Source organism: Argopecten irradians, chromosome 5, assembly GCF_041381155.1.
Source record: "Argopecten irradians isolate NY chromosome 5, Ai_NY, whole genome shotgun sequence".
In the NCBI taxonomy this organism is placed as follows: Eukaryota; Metazoa; Mollusca; class Bivalvia; order Pectinida; family Pectinidae; genus Argopecten; species Argopecten irradians.
This window is the reverse complement of record NC_091138.1, coordinates 31,617,074-31,634,930: the sequence shown is the minus strand read 5'-3', so window position 1 is coordinate 31,634,930 and position 17,857 is coordinate 31,617,074. Positions and strand designations below refer to the sequence as shown.

Sequence of the window (17,857 nt, the reverse complement as noted above, 5' to 3'; positions counted from 1 at the left end):
AGAATCGTGTGCTCTGTCACATGATACATTATAAAAGAAGTAAGAGTTATGATACAGTGAAACCTGCCTTAGTAACCACCTCTATATAAAGACCACATGCTTATTAAAACTATCCCAATGGCCATTTATAACGCAATTTGACCTGTGCCTATACCATGAAGGTAATCAAGACCACTTTCCCTTGTGCCTCGGGTGGTCTTTATAGACAGGTTTGACTGTATATAGCACCATATTCAAATAAAAACACCAAATCTGAGGACAACTTGGTCTGGCTTCTAACAGCTTTAAGCTTTGATGTTGTATATGCTAACATTTTAACACACAGGGCAGTCCTGGACTGGATGCTCCCTGTCCAATAGGGGACAATGGGCTCCCTCTCCCAGGGTGTGGATGGAACAAACCGCCCTTTAAGGTATGGTAACCATGGTAACCAAGTACCCATGGTTACGCCATATTTGTAGATATAAGAGATTTATCATGTATAACGATCCATATCTGTTTATAGTAAGCCAAAATTTATGATGTGGGGTGCATTGACTTGGTCAGTAATTGTTAGTTTATCTAATTCCACAATACCAATATATATACACTGTAGTACCAGTATCATAATTTTATATTTCATTTCTATAAATATGGTGTAACTATGGTGTTCTAACCAGGTTTAGCAGAATTGGTTTTAAAATGAGAAGGACTCGCCTTGATATCTGGTTTTATAAAAAAAAATACTTATAATATACAAACATAACATTATTCTTTTTCACTGATACAGTATGGTACAGAATTAAGTAGCTATGCAGACCATGCATTAATGATCTGCAAATCTGAAAATATTGGATATTCATAGACATTTTTACTGGAATTGTCTATAGATGGTATAGGTGATCAAAAAGGTTTAAATGTCGAGTGTGACATCTTACTAGCTCAGAAAGTCAAAAATTCGCCTCCCCCAAATCCTATCCCATTCCCCACCCCTTTAAGCACAGTATATGACACAACAGCAAGATTCCCGCAGCGGAACAAATCGATATAGCTTCCATCCCTCCTCCGTGGTATTTATATATTGCTTTTGCTTAACTAACACATCAGCCATCATCAGCAGTGGTTGTAATAATGCTTAATGTTGAAAGAACGCTGCCGATTTTGTAGGTTTAATAATGATTGTCTCCCCTTGTTGCTTGGTGGATTCTAACTCCTGGCCGTAGAGATGATTGGGGTCTTTGGTGTTAGTTTTGATGAGCTTTTGGTGTTGTGTACTAACTTACAGAGAAATAGATTGTTTCTCCATACAGAGATTTCCTTCAGACAGTGCAGACTCATTTTGTTTGTAGGGTGAGAGTGGGTGTTCCGTTGATCAAAACGGTGTTATTGTACCTGGATGTCCGTACAATTAGCATGATTACAAAGTGGGCAACCATACAGGTAGGTCAAGCAATAACTTCATCAGTGTGATTCCAAGTTTTCTTCTGTAAGTCAGTGGGGTTTTTTCCTAGGTCGCCAAGCCTTTTTAGCATAATTCTGATAAAACTTGAATCATACCTTTGGATTGGAGAATAAATGTTGTAATAGGAGAAAATGTAGCAGCCAGACCGGGGTTCGAACCTGGAACCTCCAAACACTAGCTGAATACCCTACTTACTTAGGTACCTGGCCACCGATGATCAACCGGGTGTATCTCTGAACACCAACATTTTGGATTTACCTGTAGGGTAGTTTGTTGTGACAGTGGTAACAGTCTTTTTCCTAAAAGATTCCCAATGCCAACAGGTAAATTTACCAGTAAAAGTTACCTGTGTTGATACTTATCTAAATGTATATTGATTATCATACATTGATTTTTATCCCCCGCCCAACGAAGTTGGCGGGGGATATACAAATGGGTTCCGTCCGTCCGTCCGTCCGTCCATACGAATGGTTTCCGGAGCATAACTCTAAAACCAGTAGAGATATTTCCACGAAACTTCATACACATATTGGTCTTATGGTCTAGTAGTGCCTTTTGCTATTTTTAGGTTTTCATTTTTTGCATTTTTTCCGTAACCATGGAAACATTGCTGAAAATATCATATTTTTGTACCAGGTTCGTTTCCGGAGCACAACTCTAAAACCAGAAGAGATATTTCCACGAAACTTCATAGACACATTGGTCTTATGGTCTAGTAGTGCCTTTTGCTATTTTAAGGTTTTCACTTTTTGTACTTTTTTCTGTAACCATGGAAACATTGCTGAAAATGGCAGATTTTTGTGTAAGAATCGTTTCCGGAGCACAACTCTAAAACCAGCAGAGATATTTCCATGAAACTTCATAGACACATTGTTCTTATGGTCTAGTAGTGCCTTTTGCTATTTTTAGGTTTTCATTTTTTGCACTTTTTCCATAACCATGGAAACATTGCTGAAAATATCATATTTTTGTACCAGGTTCGTTTCCGCAGCATAACTGGAAAACCGGTTGAGATATATGCACGGAACTCCATAGGCACATTAGTCTTATGGTCTAGTAGTGCCTTTTGCTATTTTAAGGTTTTCACTTTTTGTACTTTTTTCTGTAACCATGGAAACATTGCTGAAAATGGCAGATTTTTGTGTAAGAATCGTTTCTGGAGCACAACTCTAAAACCAGCAGAGATATTTCCATGAAACTTCATAGACACATTGTTCTTATGGTCTAGTAGTGCCTTTTGCTATATTTAGGTTTTCACTTTTTGTGTTTTTTTCTGTAACCATAGAAACATTGCTGAAAATATCATATTTTTGTAGCAGGTTCATTTCCGGAGCATAACTCTAAAACCAGCAGAGATATTGCCACGAAACTTCATAGACACATTCTTTTTTATGGTCTAGTAGTACCTTTTGCTATTTTTAGGTTTTCATTTTTTGCACTTTTTCCGTTACCATGGAAACATTGCTGAAAATATCATTGTAAATGTTACTTTGCAAAACTCTATCCATCTTTGTGTATATAGTCTAATATAAATGTCAAGGCTGTATACCTGATTCAACAATTGCAGCCCCGCTCTACTTGAATTATACTCCATCTTTCTTTAGCTCAACTTCCTTTTTCCTGTTTTTTTTTCATACACATAAGTCTCCACAATCAAACTTACTTCAGCTTTGATATCTCCATTGGCGGGGGATCTGAATGACTATGTCCTTGTTATTTCAATAAGTGTTCAGAATTAATATCAGAAACACATATATATGATACATGTTTCTGTTAATATCTATGAAAATATAATAATAGAATTTATGTATCTTCAGTCCTGTCACAAAAAACTATAACAAGGATTTGAATGAACATGGCCACCATATTGAAATATATGGCGACATTTTTGGCCCACCATCATCAGATGGTGGGCTATTCAAATCGCCTTTCGTCCGTGGTCCGTCGTCCGTCCGTGAACAATTCTTGTTACCGCTAATTCTCAGAAAGTGCTGAAGGGATCTTTCTCAAATTTCATATATAGGTTCCCCTAGGTTCTAGTTGTGCATATTGCATTTTGGGACCGATCGGTCAACAAGATGGCCGACAGGCGGCCATCTTGGATTTTGATAGTTAAAGTTTGTTACCGCTATTTCTCAAAAAGTGCTGAAGGGATCTTTCTCAAATTTTATGTACAGGTTTCCCTAGGACTCTAGTTGTGCATATTGCATTTTTGGGACTGATCGGTCAACAAGATGGCCGACAGGTGGCCATCTTGGATTTTGACAGTTAAAGTTTGTTACCGCTATTACTCAAAAAGTACTGAAGGGATCTTTCTCAAATTTCATATATAGGTTTCCCTAGGGCCCTAGTTGTGCATATTGCATTTTGGAACCGATCGGTCAACAAGATGGCTTGGATTTTGATAGTTAAAGTTTGTTACCGCTATTTCTCAAAAAGTACTGAAGGTATCTTTTACAAATTTCATATGAAGGTTCCCCAAGGACCCTAGTTGTGCATATTGTTAATTGGGACCGATCGGTAAACAAGATGGCCGACCGACGGCCATATTGGATTTTGATTGTTAAAGTTTGTTACCGCTATTTCTCAGAAAGTACTGAAGGGATCTTTCTCAAATTTTATGTGTAGGTTCCCCTTGTACCCTAGTTGTGCATAGTACCTTTTAGGACTGATGCATAATGCCTTTCGGGACTGATCGGTAAACAAGATGGCCAACCGGCCGCCATCTTAGATTTCATTGTTGAAGTTTGTTACCACTATTTCTTAGAAAGTACTATAGCGATCTGTCTCAAATTTTATATGTCATGTGTTTGAAAAAGTTTGAAAAGCAGGGAAAAGATCCCTCTTTCCATTGTCAGACATAGATCTTTCTTTGGTGGGCGCCAAGATCCCTCTGGGATCTCTTGTTAATCTAATATTCAATCTATAAATTTCAACACACACATTGCATAGCCATAGCATAACAAGCCCCTTATAACACATAAGGAAATTTATAACACATAAGAAATGATATGACATATTATTACCAATGTTTAGAAAACATCATGTATGTGTGTTTGTGTCGGCTTCAATAGATTACCAACTTAAACTATAATCAACAGGTCAAAATTTTCGACAAAATTAATTTAAACTTTTATGATATTGTTTTCCTCCACTCATTTTCTAACCAAATACTTATACTTGTATGTCTATGCAATAAAAGAAAGCAACTATGCACGGTCACATAAAATGAAAGTTGGCTAAGAATGTAGCCCTGGAGAACTCCTATGTCAATACAGAATACTGTTACATTAAAATATACACTGTTCAAGAAACCTGTTTTCTGATAAAATTGAGATATGATTTGTAAAAAAAAATATTTCACCTGGAACCCAAAATGTATTGTTCTTTGTAATCCGCATGTAGCTCCTTATTAATTCTTAGCATTTAAAATGTATATGATTTTATGTATATTTACCGATTTTCTACATTACATTATATACATTGTATATTGTAAGGAATATATCGAAGGAATTATTTTCCGAAACCCACCAATGTTACCTGTGATACTGATTAAATTACAGGTAAATTTCTTTACAGGTGAAAATAAAGACAGCTTATATGAAACAGTATATAATCGTCTTCCTATTGTTTCCTAAAACAACACCTTCCTATTGTTGATAAATATGTTGGCGTTCAGAGAACACCCCGATCAACCCAGTCCAATTTCGCTATACCCCTCCCTTTTTTCTTGGCAAGTTTGCACATACCTTATAAGCGTACTTCAAATGCTTGAAACAGGGATTTGCAAACTCGTTAAAAGGAGAGGAGAAAATGTAGCAACCAGATCAGGGTTCTAACCTCGGACCTCCAAACACTAGCCAGATGCTCTATTGACTGAGTTTCCTGGTCACTGATGATCAAACTCTTCCAATAACGCTACAGTAACAAAGGTGACAGCCTTCCCAAGGGAGATACAGGAAATAGAATTATAAAGTCCCTTAAATTGAGAAGTAGCTGTAAATGTATGAGAAATTTAATATACAGGAGAGTAAAGCAGGCCACGTTGGCCTCTTGTCGGGGGGGGGGGGGGCAAGGGGGGGGGGGGGGGGGGTCACCCCATTTTAGTTCTATAATTAAAACTGATCCATCCTCTTCTTCAAGAACAATATTTCAGATCGATTCTGTTTCTATTATGTCTTAGCATATTTTGTTAAAGGGAAAATTATTGATTAGTGATATAAATAACCCTGTTTGATCTCCTGAATAAGAGACCGCTTGTCATATAAATTCTTAAATAGTGTCGTTGGGAGTTAATTTTATATATCAGTGTTAGCTGTTGTACAGGTGACATAGCTGTGTATTTTACACCTCTTTGAAGTTAGTTTGTCCTTGTGTCAAGGTCATTCTATATTTATCTACAACACAATGGGTCATTAGTGTAGTCCATTACATGTCAGTATACCCTGTAAGTCTGCAGACTGACCAAGTCACCTGTGGTCATTATCCCTGGACAAAATAAACAAACAAGTGTGTAGCAGTCAACAAAGGACTCCCTCTGGGCCCTGTGACAATCAAAGCAATAACTGAGCTTTGTACTTTGATGTTGAAAAACTGGTTTCAGGTCAGAAAAACATAGAAAATCTGACATTTTGGCAGGGAGTAATAGTTTTGGTGTTATAATGTTTATTTGTCAATTAAAGGCTTCTTTGTTGGTTAATTGTATGGACTGTGTAAGTATCACCTTGTAATTACACCAGATCTAGATTGAAATTTCAAAGAAGTGACAAAGCTTTTGTTGGGGAATCAGATTACACCAGATTGAAATTTCAAAGAAGTGACAGAGCTTGTGGTGGGGAATAAGATGTATAGTAAATACATAATTACAATATGGCTATGGGATGTTGTAGAATTTTAATGGTATATATTTATGTAGTTGGGAAATTACCATTGTTCAGCCCACCCATCTGTTCCCCTTATCGACCACCTTAGCTTATAAATTCTAAAGTCATCTCTCCATCTTCTGTAGTTAAACTAGTACATACCCCACTCCTAACTTAAAGGGGGTGTGTTATTGGTAAAATATGTCACAACAGATATATCACCACAAGTGGTAACCCTCTGGGTTTCTTAGTTCATATCCCATGTGGGACATTTCCCAGGTACTGACAGCAGGTCGCTGATATTTTTCTGTAGTACACCTTAACTTACATCCACCTAACCTGATGCATCCTTCAATTGCATTAAATCAAACAATAAAAAACTTATTTTCTTGGGTTACTCTGCCTGGGTAACAAAGCCACACCCCCACCGCTCCATCATAGACATAATACATTAACGTCTCCCATAGTCTTACCTTAATTTTGGTAACAAACCCCCGCCTCTCTTTCAATGTAGACTATAAATACAACTTCTCCCATACCCTTCCCTTAATTATGGTAACAAACTCCCACCCCACCCTGTTATTTACTTATAGACTATAAATACAACTTCTCCCATACCCTTCCCTTAATTATGGTAACAAACTCCCACCCCACCCTGTTATTTACTTATAGACTATAAATACAACTTCTCCCATACCCTTCCCTTAATTATGGTAACAAACCCCCACCCCACCCTTTTATTTACTTATAGACTATAAATACAACGTCTCCCATACCCCTTCCTTAATTTTGGTAACAAACCCCCACTCCCCACCACTCCATCCTCTTAGACTATAAATACATCTTCTATACCCCTCCCTTAATTATTGGTAACAAACCCTTCTATACCCCTCCCCTAATTTTCGTAATAACCCCCCCCCCCCCACTCCCCCACCCAACCCCACCACTCAATCTATGTAGACTATAAATACAACGTCTCCCATTCCCCTCCCCTAATTTTGGTAACAACTCCCACCCCACCTCTCCATCCACTTAGACTAATTAATACCACTCCCCCACCCCTCAATCCTCTTAGACTATAAATACTACGTCTCCCATACCCCTCAATTTTGGTAACAAACCCCCACTCCCCCACCTCTCCATCCTCTAAGACTATAAATACTACGTCTCCCATACCCCTTCCCTAATTTTGGTAACAAACCCCCACTCCTCCACCCCTCAATCCTCTTAGACAATAAATACTATGTCTCCCATACCCCTCTCCTAATTTTGGTAACAAATCCCCCCCCCCCCCCCCACCCCCCACCTCTTCATCCTCTTAGACTATAAATACAACTTCTCCCATACCCCTTCCCTTAATTATGGTAACAAACCCCCACCCCACCCTTTTATTTACTTATAGACTATAAATACAACGTCTCCCATACCCTTCCCTTAATTTTGGTAACAAACCCCCACTCCCCACCACTCCATCCTCTTAGACTATAAATACATCTTCTATACCCCTCCCCTAATTTTTGTAATAACCCCCCCCCACCCACTCCCCCACCCAACCCCACCACTCAATCTATGTAGACTATAAATACAACGTCTCCCATTCCCCTCCCCTAATTTTGGTAACAACTCCCACCCCACCTCTCCATCCACTTAGACTAATTAATACCACTCCCCCACCCCTCAATCCTCTTAGACTATAAATACTACGTCTCCCATACCCCTCAATTTTGGTAACAAACCCCCACTCCCCCACCTCTCCATCCTCTAAGACTATAAATACTACGTCTCCCATACCCCTTCCCTAATTTTGGTAACAAACCCCCACTCCTCCACCCCTCAATCCTCTTAGACAATAAATACTACGTCTCCCATACCCCTCTCCTAATTTTGGTAACAAACCCCCACTCCCCCACCCCTCCATCCTCTTAGACTATAAATACTACGTCTCCCATACCCCTCTCCTAATTTTGGTAACAAACCCCCACTCCCCCACCCCTCAATCCTCTAAGACTATAAATACGTCTCCCATACCCCTCTCCTAATTTTGGTAACAAACCCCCACTCCCCCACCCCTCAATCCTCTAAGACTATAAATACGTCTCTCTTACCCCTCTCCTAATTTTGGTAATAAACCTCCACTCCCCCACCCCTCAATCCTCTAAGACTATAAATACGTCTCCCATACCCCTCTCCTAATTTTGGTAACAAACCCCCACTCCCCCACCCCTCAATCCTCTAAGACTATAAATACGTCTCCCATACCCCTCTCCTAATTTTGGTAACAAACCCCCACTCCCCCACCCCTCAATCCTCTAAGACTATAAATACGTCTCTCATACCCCTCTCCTAATTTTGGTAACAAACCCCCACTCCCCCACCCCTCCATCCTCTAAGACTATAAATACGTCTCCGATACCTCTCTCCTAATTTTGGTAACAAACCCCCACTCCCCCACCCCTCCATTCTCTAAGACTATAAATACGTCTCTCAAACCACTCCCCTAATTTTGGGGAAAAAAAACACTCCCCCACCCCTTCATCCTCTTAGACTATAAATACAACGTCTCCCATACCCCTCCCCTAATTTTGGTAACAAACCCCCAATCCCCAACACCTCCATCCTACAACCTCTCCCATACTCCTCCCCTAATTTTGGTAACAAACCCCCACCCCACACCTCTATCTATGTAGACTAAAAATACAACCTCTCCCATACCCCTCCCCTAATTCTGGTAACAAACTCCCACCCCACACCTCTATCTATGTAGACTATAAATACAACATCTTTCATACCCCTCCCCTAATTTTGGTAACAAACCCCCACCCCACATCTCTATCTATGTAGACTATAAATACAACATCTTCCATACCCCTCCCCTAGTTTTGGTAGCAAACCCCCACCCCACACCTCTCACATATATGTAGGCTATAAATACAACTTCTTCTGTACCCCTCCCCTAAATTTGGTTACGCCTCCCACCCTATCTCTCCACCACTTAGACTAATTAATACCACAACCCCACCCCTCCTTTTAACTAAGGTAATAAAGCATTTCTCACCCTCCTTTTTGTCTTGGACTAAATGGTACTGTGTCATTGCCTGATTACTCCCCCCCCCCTCAGCCTCCTTCCCCCTCATACCAGAATATTTCTATGCAAATTTCATGTCTAAAAACTGGACCTAACACACACACACACCCCACCCACACTCTTTGTCCATTCTGTGCACTTGTTGGGCAGTGCATGTAGTGACCATATATGTCACTCATGGGCCCCTTGGCTGGTACATGTATGTATTTATCTATTGTCAAACATTATGTAAGTTATCCCTATCAACAAGGTGAGTGCCTGGTTTTATCTGGGGTTTAATGACCGAAGGCTCAAACAACAATTTACGACTGAGTGATTGTCAGGTGCTTAAAGCTAACATATAGGTTTACTGGGGAATGGCCAGGTAATAGAGACCTTAATCTGCTGATTCAGCACACCTGACCAGTCCTGACAGGACACTGACCTTGTATGGCTACTCTAGTCTGGCCCTGATTTCTAGATAAACTGGAGTCAAAAATTTTCATAGTTACATCAGAAGAAAAACCTGAAGTTTTGACTTAAGTCATTGCTTTTGTTTCGAGAAGTCAGTGCCAGATACAATAATGTGTGCATTATCAAAATGTGTTTCATTCCCACCCATCTCCTGTAATTTCGTCTATACTTTTTATATAGTCCCTATACACAGGTACTACCCACAGCTAACCAGATTTACCTGTTCCCTATACACAGGTACTACCCACAGCTGACTAAATTTACCTGGTCCCTATACACAGGTACTACCCACAGCTAACTAGATTTACCTGATCCCTATACACAGGTACTACCCACAGCTGACCAGATTTACCTGGTCCCTATACACAGGTACTACCCACAGCTGACCAGATTTACCTGGTCCCTATACACAGGTACTACCCACAGCTGACCAGATTTACCTGGTCCCTATACACAGGTACTACCCACAGCTAACCAGATTTACCTGGTCCCTATACACAGGTAATACCAACAGCTGACCAAATTTACCTGGCCCTTGTACACAGGTACTACCCACAGCTGACCAGATTTACCTGGTCCCTATACACAGGTACTACCCACAGCTGACCAGATTTACCTGGTCCCTATACACAGGTACTACCCACAGCTGACCAGATTTACCTGGTCCCTATACACAGGTACTACCCACAGCTGACCAGATTTACCTGACTTTTGTACACCTATACACAGGTACTACCCACAGCTGACCAGATTTACCTGGTCCCTATACACAGGTACTACCCACAGCTGACCAGATTTACCTGGCTCTTGTACACAGGTACTACCCACAGCTGACCAGATTTACCTGGTCCCTATACACAGGTACTACCCACAGCTGACCAGATTTACCTGGCTCTTGTACACAGGTACTACCCACAGCTGACTAGATTTACCTGGTCCCTATACACAGGTACTACCCACAGCTGACCAGATTTACCTGGTCCCTATACACAGGTACTACCCACAGCTGACCAGATTTACCTGGTCCCTATACACAGTACTACCCACAGCTGACCAGATTTACCTGGTCCCTATACACAGGTACTACCCACAGCTGACTAGATTTACCTGGTCCCTATACAAAGATACTACCCACAGCTGACCAGATTTACCTGGTCCCTATACACAGGTACTACCCACAGCTGACCAGATTTACCTGGTTCACAGTATACCCACAGGTACTACCCACACTGACCAGATTTACCTGGTCCCTATACACATGTAATACCCACAGCTGACTAGATTTACCTGGTCCCTGCACACAGGTACTACCCACAGCTGACCAGATTTACCTGACTTTTGTACACAGGTACTACCCACAGCTGACCAGATTTACCTGGTCCCTATACACAGGTACTACCCACAGCTGACCAGATTTACCTGGTCCCTATACACAGGTACTACCCACAGCTGACCAGATTTATTCACCCACACTGACCAATTACCTGGTCCCTACACAGGTACTACCCACAGCTGACCAGATTTACCTGACTTTTGTACACAGGTACTACCCACAGCTAACCAGATTTACCTGGTCCCTATACACTGGTACTACCCACAGCTGACCAGATTTACCTGGTCCCTATACACAGGTACTACCCACAGCTGACCAGATTTACCTGGTCCCTATACACAGGTACTACCCACAGCTGACCAGATTTACCTGGTCCCTATACACAGGTACTACCCACAGCTGACCAGATTTACCTGGTCCCTATACACAGGTACTACCCACAGCTGACCAGATTTACCTGGTCCCTATACACAGGTACTACCCACAGCTGACCAGATTTACCTGGTCCCTATACACAGGTACTACCCACAGCTGACTAGATATACCTGGTCCCTATACACAGGTACTACCCACAGCTGACTAGATTTACCTGGTCCCTATACACAGGTACTACCCACAGCTGACCAGATTTACCTGGTCCCTATACACAGGTACTACCCACAGCTGACCAGATTTACCTGGTCCCTATACACAGGTACTACCCACAGCTGACCAGATTTACCTGGTCCCTATACACAGGTACTACCCACAGCTGACCAGATTTACCTGGTCCCTATACACAGGTACTACCCACAGCTGACCAGATTTACCTGGTCCCTATACACAGGTACTACCCACAGCTGACCAGATTTACCTGGTTCCTATACACAGGTACTACCCACAGCTGACCAGATTTACCTGGTCCCTATACACAGGTAATACCCACAGCTGACCAGATTTACCTGGTCCCTGCACACAGGTACTACCCACAGCTGACCAGATTTACCTGGTCCCTATACACAGGTACTACCCACAGCTGACCAGATTTACCTGGTCCCTATACACAGGTACTACCCACAGCTGACCAGATTTACCTGGTCCCTGTACACAGGTACTACCCACAGCTGACCAGATTTACCTGGTCCCTATACACAGGTACTACCCACAGCTGACCAGATTTACCTGGTCCCTATACACAGGTACTACCCACAGCTGACCAGATTTACCTGGTCCCTATACACAGGTACTACCCACAGCTGACCAGATTTACCTGGTCCCTATACACAGGTACTACCCACAGCTGACCAGATTTACCTGGTCCCTATACACAGGTACTACCCACAGCTGACCAGATTTACCTGGTCCCTATACAAAGTTACTACCCACAGCTAACCAGATTTACCTGATCCCTATACACAGGTACTACCCACAGCTGACCAGATTTACCAGGTCCTTATACACAGGTACTACCCACAGCTGACCAGATTTACCTGGTCCCTATACACAGGTACTACCCACAGCTAACCAGATTTACCTGGTCCCTATACACAGGTACTACCCACAGCTAACCAGATTTACCTGGTCCCTATACACATGTAATACCCACAGCTGACTAGATTTACCTGGTCCCTGCACACAGGTACTACCCACAGCTGACCAGATTTACCTGACTTTTGTACACAGGTACTACCCAAAGCTAACCAGATTTACCTGGTCCCTATACACTGGTACTACCCACAGCTGACCAGATTTACCTGGTCCCTATACACAGGTACTACCAACAACTGACCAAATTTACCTGGCCCTTGTACACAGGTACTACCCACAGCTGACTAGATTTACCTGGTCCCTATACACAGGTACTACCCACAGCTGACCAGATTTACCTGGTCCCTATACACAGGTACTACCCACAGCTGACCAGATTTACCTGGTCCCTATACACAGGTACTACCCACAGCTGACCAGATTTACCTGGTCCCTATACACAGGTACTACCCACAGCTGACCAGATTTACCTGGTCCCTATACACAGGTACTACCCACAGCTGACCAGATTTACCTGGTCCCTATACACAGATACTACCCACAGCTGACCAGATTTACCTGGTCCCTGCACACAGGTATTACCACACAGCTGACCAAGATTTACCTGGTCACTATACACAGGTAATACACCTGGTCAAATTTACCTGGTCCCTATACACAGGTACTACCCACAGCTGACCAGATTTACCTGGCTCTTGTACACAGGTACTACCCACAGCTGACCAGATTTACCTGGTCCCTATACACAGGTACTACCCACATCTGAGCAGATTTACCTGGTCCCTATACAAAGTTATTACCCACAGCTGACCAGATTTACCTGGTCCCTATACACAGGTATTACCCACAGCTGACCAGATTTACCTGGTCCCTATACACAGGTACTACCCACAGCTGACCAGATTTACCTGGTCCCTATACACAGGTACTACCTTCAGCTGACCAGATTTACCTGGCCCTTGTACACAGGTTATCTACACACCTTACCAAATTTTGCTGATCTATTTAAATAGGTAATGCTTGTATTTGATGATATTTTACTATTATTAACAAGTAATTGGAAAACAGAATAAAACCTGTATAACAAAATCAAGTTTTGTTATTAATTAAACTAACACCTTTTTTTGTTACAGTGAGAAACATCCAAGGAGACAAGAAGATGACTAAATATGAAGTTGCCTGAACTCCATGTTACAAGGACCAACTTTGGACAGATACTCTCTATTTGACACGTTTCGGACTGACAAAGCGGCAAAAATTATTTTTTATCATACTTCATCTTTTTTTCTGTTACTATTTTCTTCTGGTTACTAATGTATATTAACTTTATTTGAATTTTTCTTTTATATAACAAAAGGAATGAGAGAGTATGTTACATGGAGTCCAAATATGCTTGTTGTCAGATTGAGTCTAAATGGAGTTCTACAGGGTGGGGTCTAAATGGAATTGTACAGGGGTTGGTCTTAATTGAGTTGTACAAGGGTGAGTCTATGTGGAGTTGTGAAGGGGTGGGTCTAAATAGAGCTGTGAAGTGGTCTAAATGGAGTTGTGCAGGGATGAGTCCAAATGGAGCAGTACATTGAGTAGGTCAAAATGGAGTTGCACAGGGGTGGGAGTTGCACAAGGGTGGGTCTAAGTTGAGTTATACTGGGGTGGGCATAAGTGGAGTTGTACAGGGGTGGTTCTAATTGGATTTGTACATTGGATGGGTCTAAATGAAGTTGTACAGGGGTGGGCATAAGTGGAGATGTACAGGAATTGATCTGCGGAGTTGTACAGGGGTGGGTCTATATAAATTTATACAGGGATGTGGAGTTGTAACAGGGTTGGTCTATATGGAACTTTACATCATTGAGTCCTAGCAGGTATAAGCACCTGTTACATAATTGCCATATCAAGTCCAGGTATAATGTATTTATAACTTCTTAGTTTGAGGGCAGATAATCCTACTTATCTGACAGTGTGTTATAATAGAGGATGATTACTGTAGAGAAGCCAAGTTTTACTATGAAGCAGATTTGTATGGTTTATATGTTCCCTTAGATATAGATAAAAAAAATCTTTCTTATTTCCTACTTCTCAATAAAAGGAAAATTTTATTCACATTCTACCCCTAAAAGATAGTGAATAGTTTGTTTAGTGGTTAGTACCAGTATCATTCCAGGGAAGCTATGTTTAGATCCGTTTGTTTTGTAAGATTTATGAAACTGTAGTTACAAGGAAGTTATCAGTTAAAACTTGGATAATCCAAATTTGGAAAGTTAGTGGATAGATCCTTCTGCTTCCTCTACTGTGTTGCTCTGGTTTTTAATTATGGTAGCTGACAAAATGTTAATTACAATTGAGAAAAGAAAATACCTGCATCAAGGTTATGATTAAAATTAATTTTAATTAAAATGATAGGAATTTTAAAAAAAAAAAAAAAAAAAAATAATCTGTAAAATATTGCAGGTTGGGGTGATATAGGAACAACAAAATATGAGTTTTTACCTCTTGTATATAGTATATAAATGATTGTATGTGTTGTTGCTTTATTGTTATATATTTGCAAATTCATATGTAAATTTTGAGGCCAATGTTAAATTTTGTACAGAAGATGTAATGATATTCAGTTTTAACATTAATCATTTTATTTCATATTATTGTTAAATGTGTTTATATAATTATGTCTATTGCTTGAAAGAGTACAAAATTTCTTATTTTCATATGACAAAAATCAAAATGGCATTAATTGTATGTCTTGACAAATTTAGGATTATTTGATAATTTGGTTTTGAATTAAAGGTGAGGTCCCAGAGGTCAAAATAACTTTTTCGAGGAGAAAGTATGAAAAGACTTAAGTAATATAATTTATCATTTTTCCTTACTTTAAAATCGTTAAAGAGGAACCATCACAAAAAAATCTTTCATTTATTTTTAAAAAATTTCTTTTTATGTTTACTTTTGTTCAACAAATTACCACTGTAATTGAAAATGGACTTTTACTTAGTGATTTTCATAAATCATATATGTATTTATATCTGTATTTCATAACCATAATCAGATCATTCTACACCACATCACATATTGTGCTCATACAATGTTTGGAATAAACTTGGGTACTACAGTAATTTGATGATATTAATTAATTTTTCCATTTTTCTTCACATGCACTTGTTGATCTGAATGAGAGGCTCTTGTTTGTATATATTTCATCATGATATACTGATAATACTTCAGTGGTTATTGGTATAAGTTTTGAAGTTAAAATAGGAAACAAATCTTAAATTTCCAGGTAGCATGAAGAAAAAAGAAAAATTTGATCTTGAAATACATTCTGTGAATTGAGGCACCTTCTATGTAAAAGTTGTATCTCCTCATGTACGTATTGAAATTCAATTAATTTCAGAAAATTCATTGATTATTTGAATATACATTGTGCCACTGTGTCAATTATATTTCATTTTGTTTCTGTTACAAAAGCAATTAAACTCGCTATGAATTTGTGAATTTCTTGTAAAATTGCACTTTTTTTATCCATATAAGTGTTCCACATGTGTGCAAGTGATCTATGGCATTACCTGTAATACAAGTTTATCTCGTTAAGCAGATTCTGATTCATTATCTACTATATATCACATGTAATCAGGAACAATTGTAGGGCTAACATTTAACCCCTAACCTCGGAAGTGTTAGTGTTGAACTTTGACCCTGTGTAAGGTCAGCAAGATGGCTCAGGAACTGAGGTGTTACGTACAAAGTGAAAGTCAATGTTCAAAATTAACCAAAAAACTGAAATGTTAAAGGTTATGGTTCAAAACTTAACTCCTTGACCCAAAGACTGAGGTATTGTTTACAAAGTGAAGGTCAAGATTCAAAATTTAACCCTTGATCCAAGGGTCAAGGTTCAACATTTAAACACAAGGATTGAGTTTTTTCATTGGAGTGAGAGTCAAGGTAAAACACATAACCTTTGACCTGATACCTATGATATCTCTAATGAGGTCAACTGTTTCATACTTTTATTTTGTGACTCTTCACATTGGAGATATTAATCTAACATAAAAGCCGTAAGGTCAAAGATTAGATATTAAACCTCTGACTTCCAGGAACAGGAATAGAACTGATCTAAGGTTTTGTTTATGTACTAAAAACCTTGGTTTTCACTCCTTGTAGCTGATATCACTCATTCTATGTAGAAATGCAATGCTCATTAAATAAAAAAAAACTAACATATTATCTGTGAGTTTTTGTTTTTTCTGATTATTTTATAAAGTTAAAGTCATGATAACATATATTTTTCTATCCCCAACACTTTATGCAGTACTATAAACAAATTTTCTTTCGTGTGTGCTTTACTTTCGCAATACATGTAAAAGTGCAAAAGTTTATCTCTGCAAATTGATATAAACGTCTCTTGACTTGATATGAATATCCATTCCATTTTTAAATCCATAAATGTTGATTTTCGCGAACTTGTGAAATGGAAATCGCGAAATATAATAGCTGGAAAAGAAAGTTTGTTTACAGTATTAGTTTTTCCAAAGAGGATGCAATCACTCATCCTATTAGAGCGCCATCTACATAACCTCAGATCAACAACAAAGTTAAGTACTCTCCACCAAAGGATATTTATATTTTTTGGAAAGATACCCCGGTAATGCATACCCAGGTAATGTGTTCTTGTAGGGGAAATATAGCAAATTCTTTAAAAATCCTCTTCTTTCTTTTACAGTGTTTTTTTCAATCATTGCAATCCACAAGCAGGTAATACAGGCCATTTGGGCCTCTTGTTGGGAAGCTGAGAAAAACTGGTCTAAGCTAATGTGGTTAAAATATTGAGTAAGCAATCTGCAACCTAGTTACTGTGAATGATGAGAAGCAATCCTCCTGTATACTGTAAACCTATTTATTTTAGCATCAATGCAAAAAAATGTAAATTATTATTTTAAATATTAATGCGAATATAAATTAGCGCAAATTGGTGGTTCAATACCAAAAAATACCTGTTTGCAAAATGTACTGCTGTACATGAATTATTGCTTCATAGACAGCGTAAAACACTAAAATAAAACTACTGCTAAAATAAGTACATTTACAGTATCTAGGTAAATAGCCACCAGCTATTACATTTGTACAAGGTAACTTGCTTCAAATGGGCCCAAGTTGTTTTGAAA

At 39.5% G+C, this 17,857-nt stretch overlaps 1 protein-coding gene across 15 annotated transcripts in view; it reads left to right on the top strand.

The window, feature by feature from the left end:
* Positions 1-16,919, top strand: part of LOC138323535 (collagen alpha-1(XXIII) chain-like) — an 89,117-nt gene extending 72,198 nt beyond the window's left edge. For 13 of the 15 annotated variants that reach the window (XM_069268196.1, XM_069268193.1, XM_069268190.1 and 10 more), the window contains 3 exons: positions 326-412; positions 1,329-1,419; positions 13,835-16,919. In XM_069268196.1, the coding sequence (XP_069124297.1) occupies positions 326-412; positions 1,329-1,391 (150 nt within the window). In that variant the 3' untranslated portion in view covers positions 1,392-1,419; positions 13,835-16,919. The remainder of the gene's footprint in view (positions 1-325; positions 413-1,328; positions 1,420-13,834) is intronic. The other 2 variants (XM_069268195.1, XM_069268197.1) reach the window with 2 other exon arrangements.
* Positions 16,920-17,857: the final 938 nt, after the last annotated feature.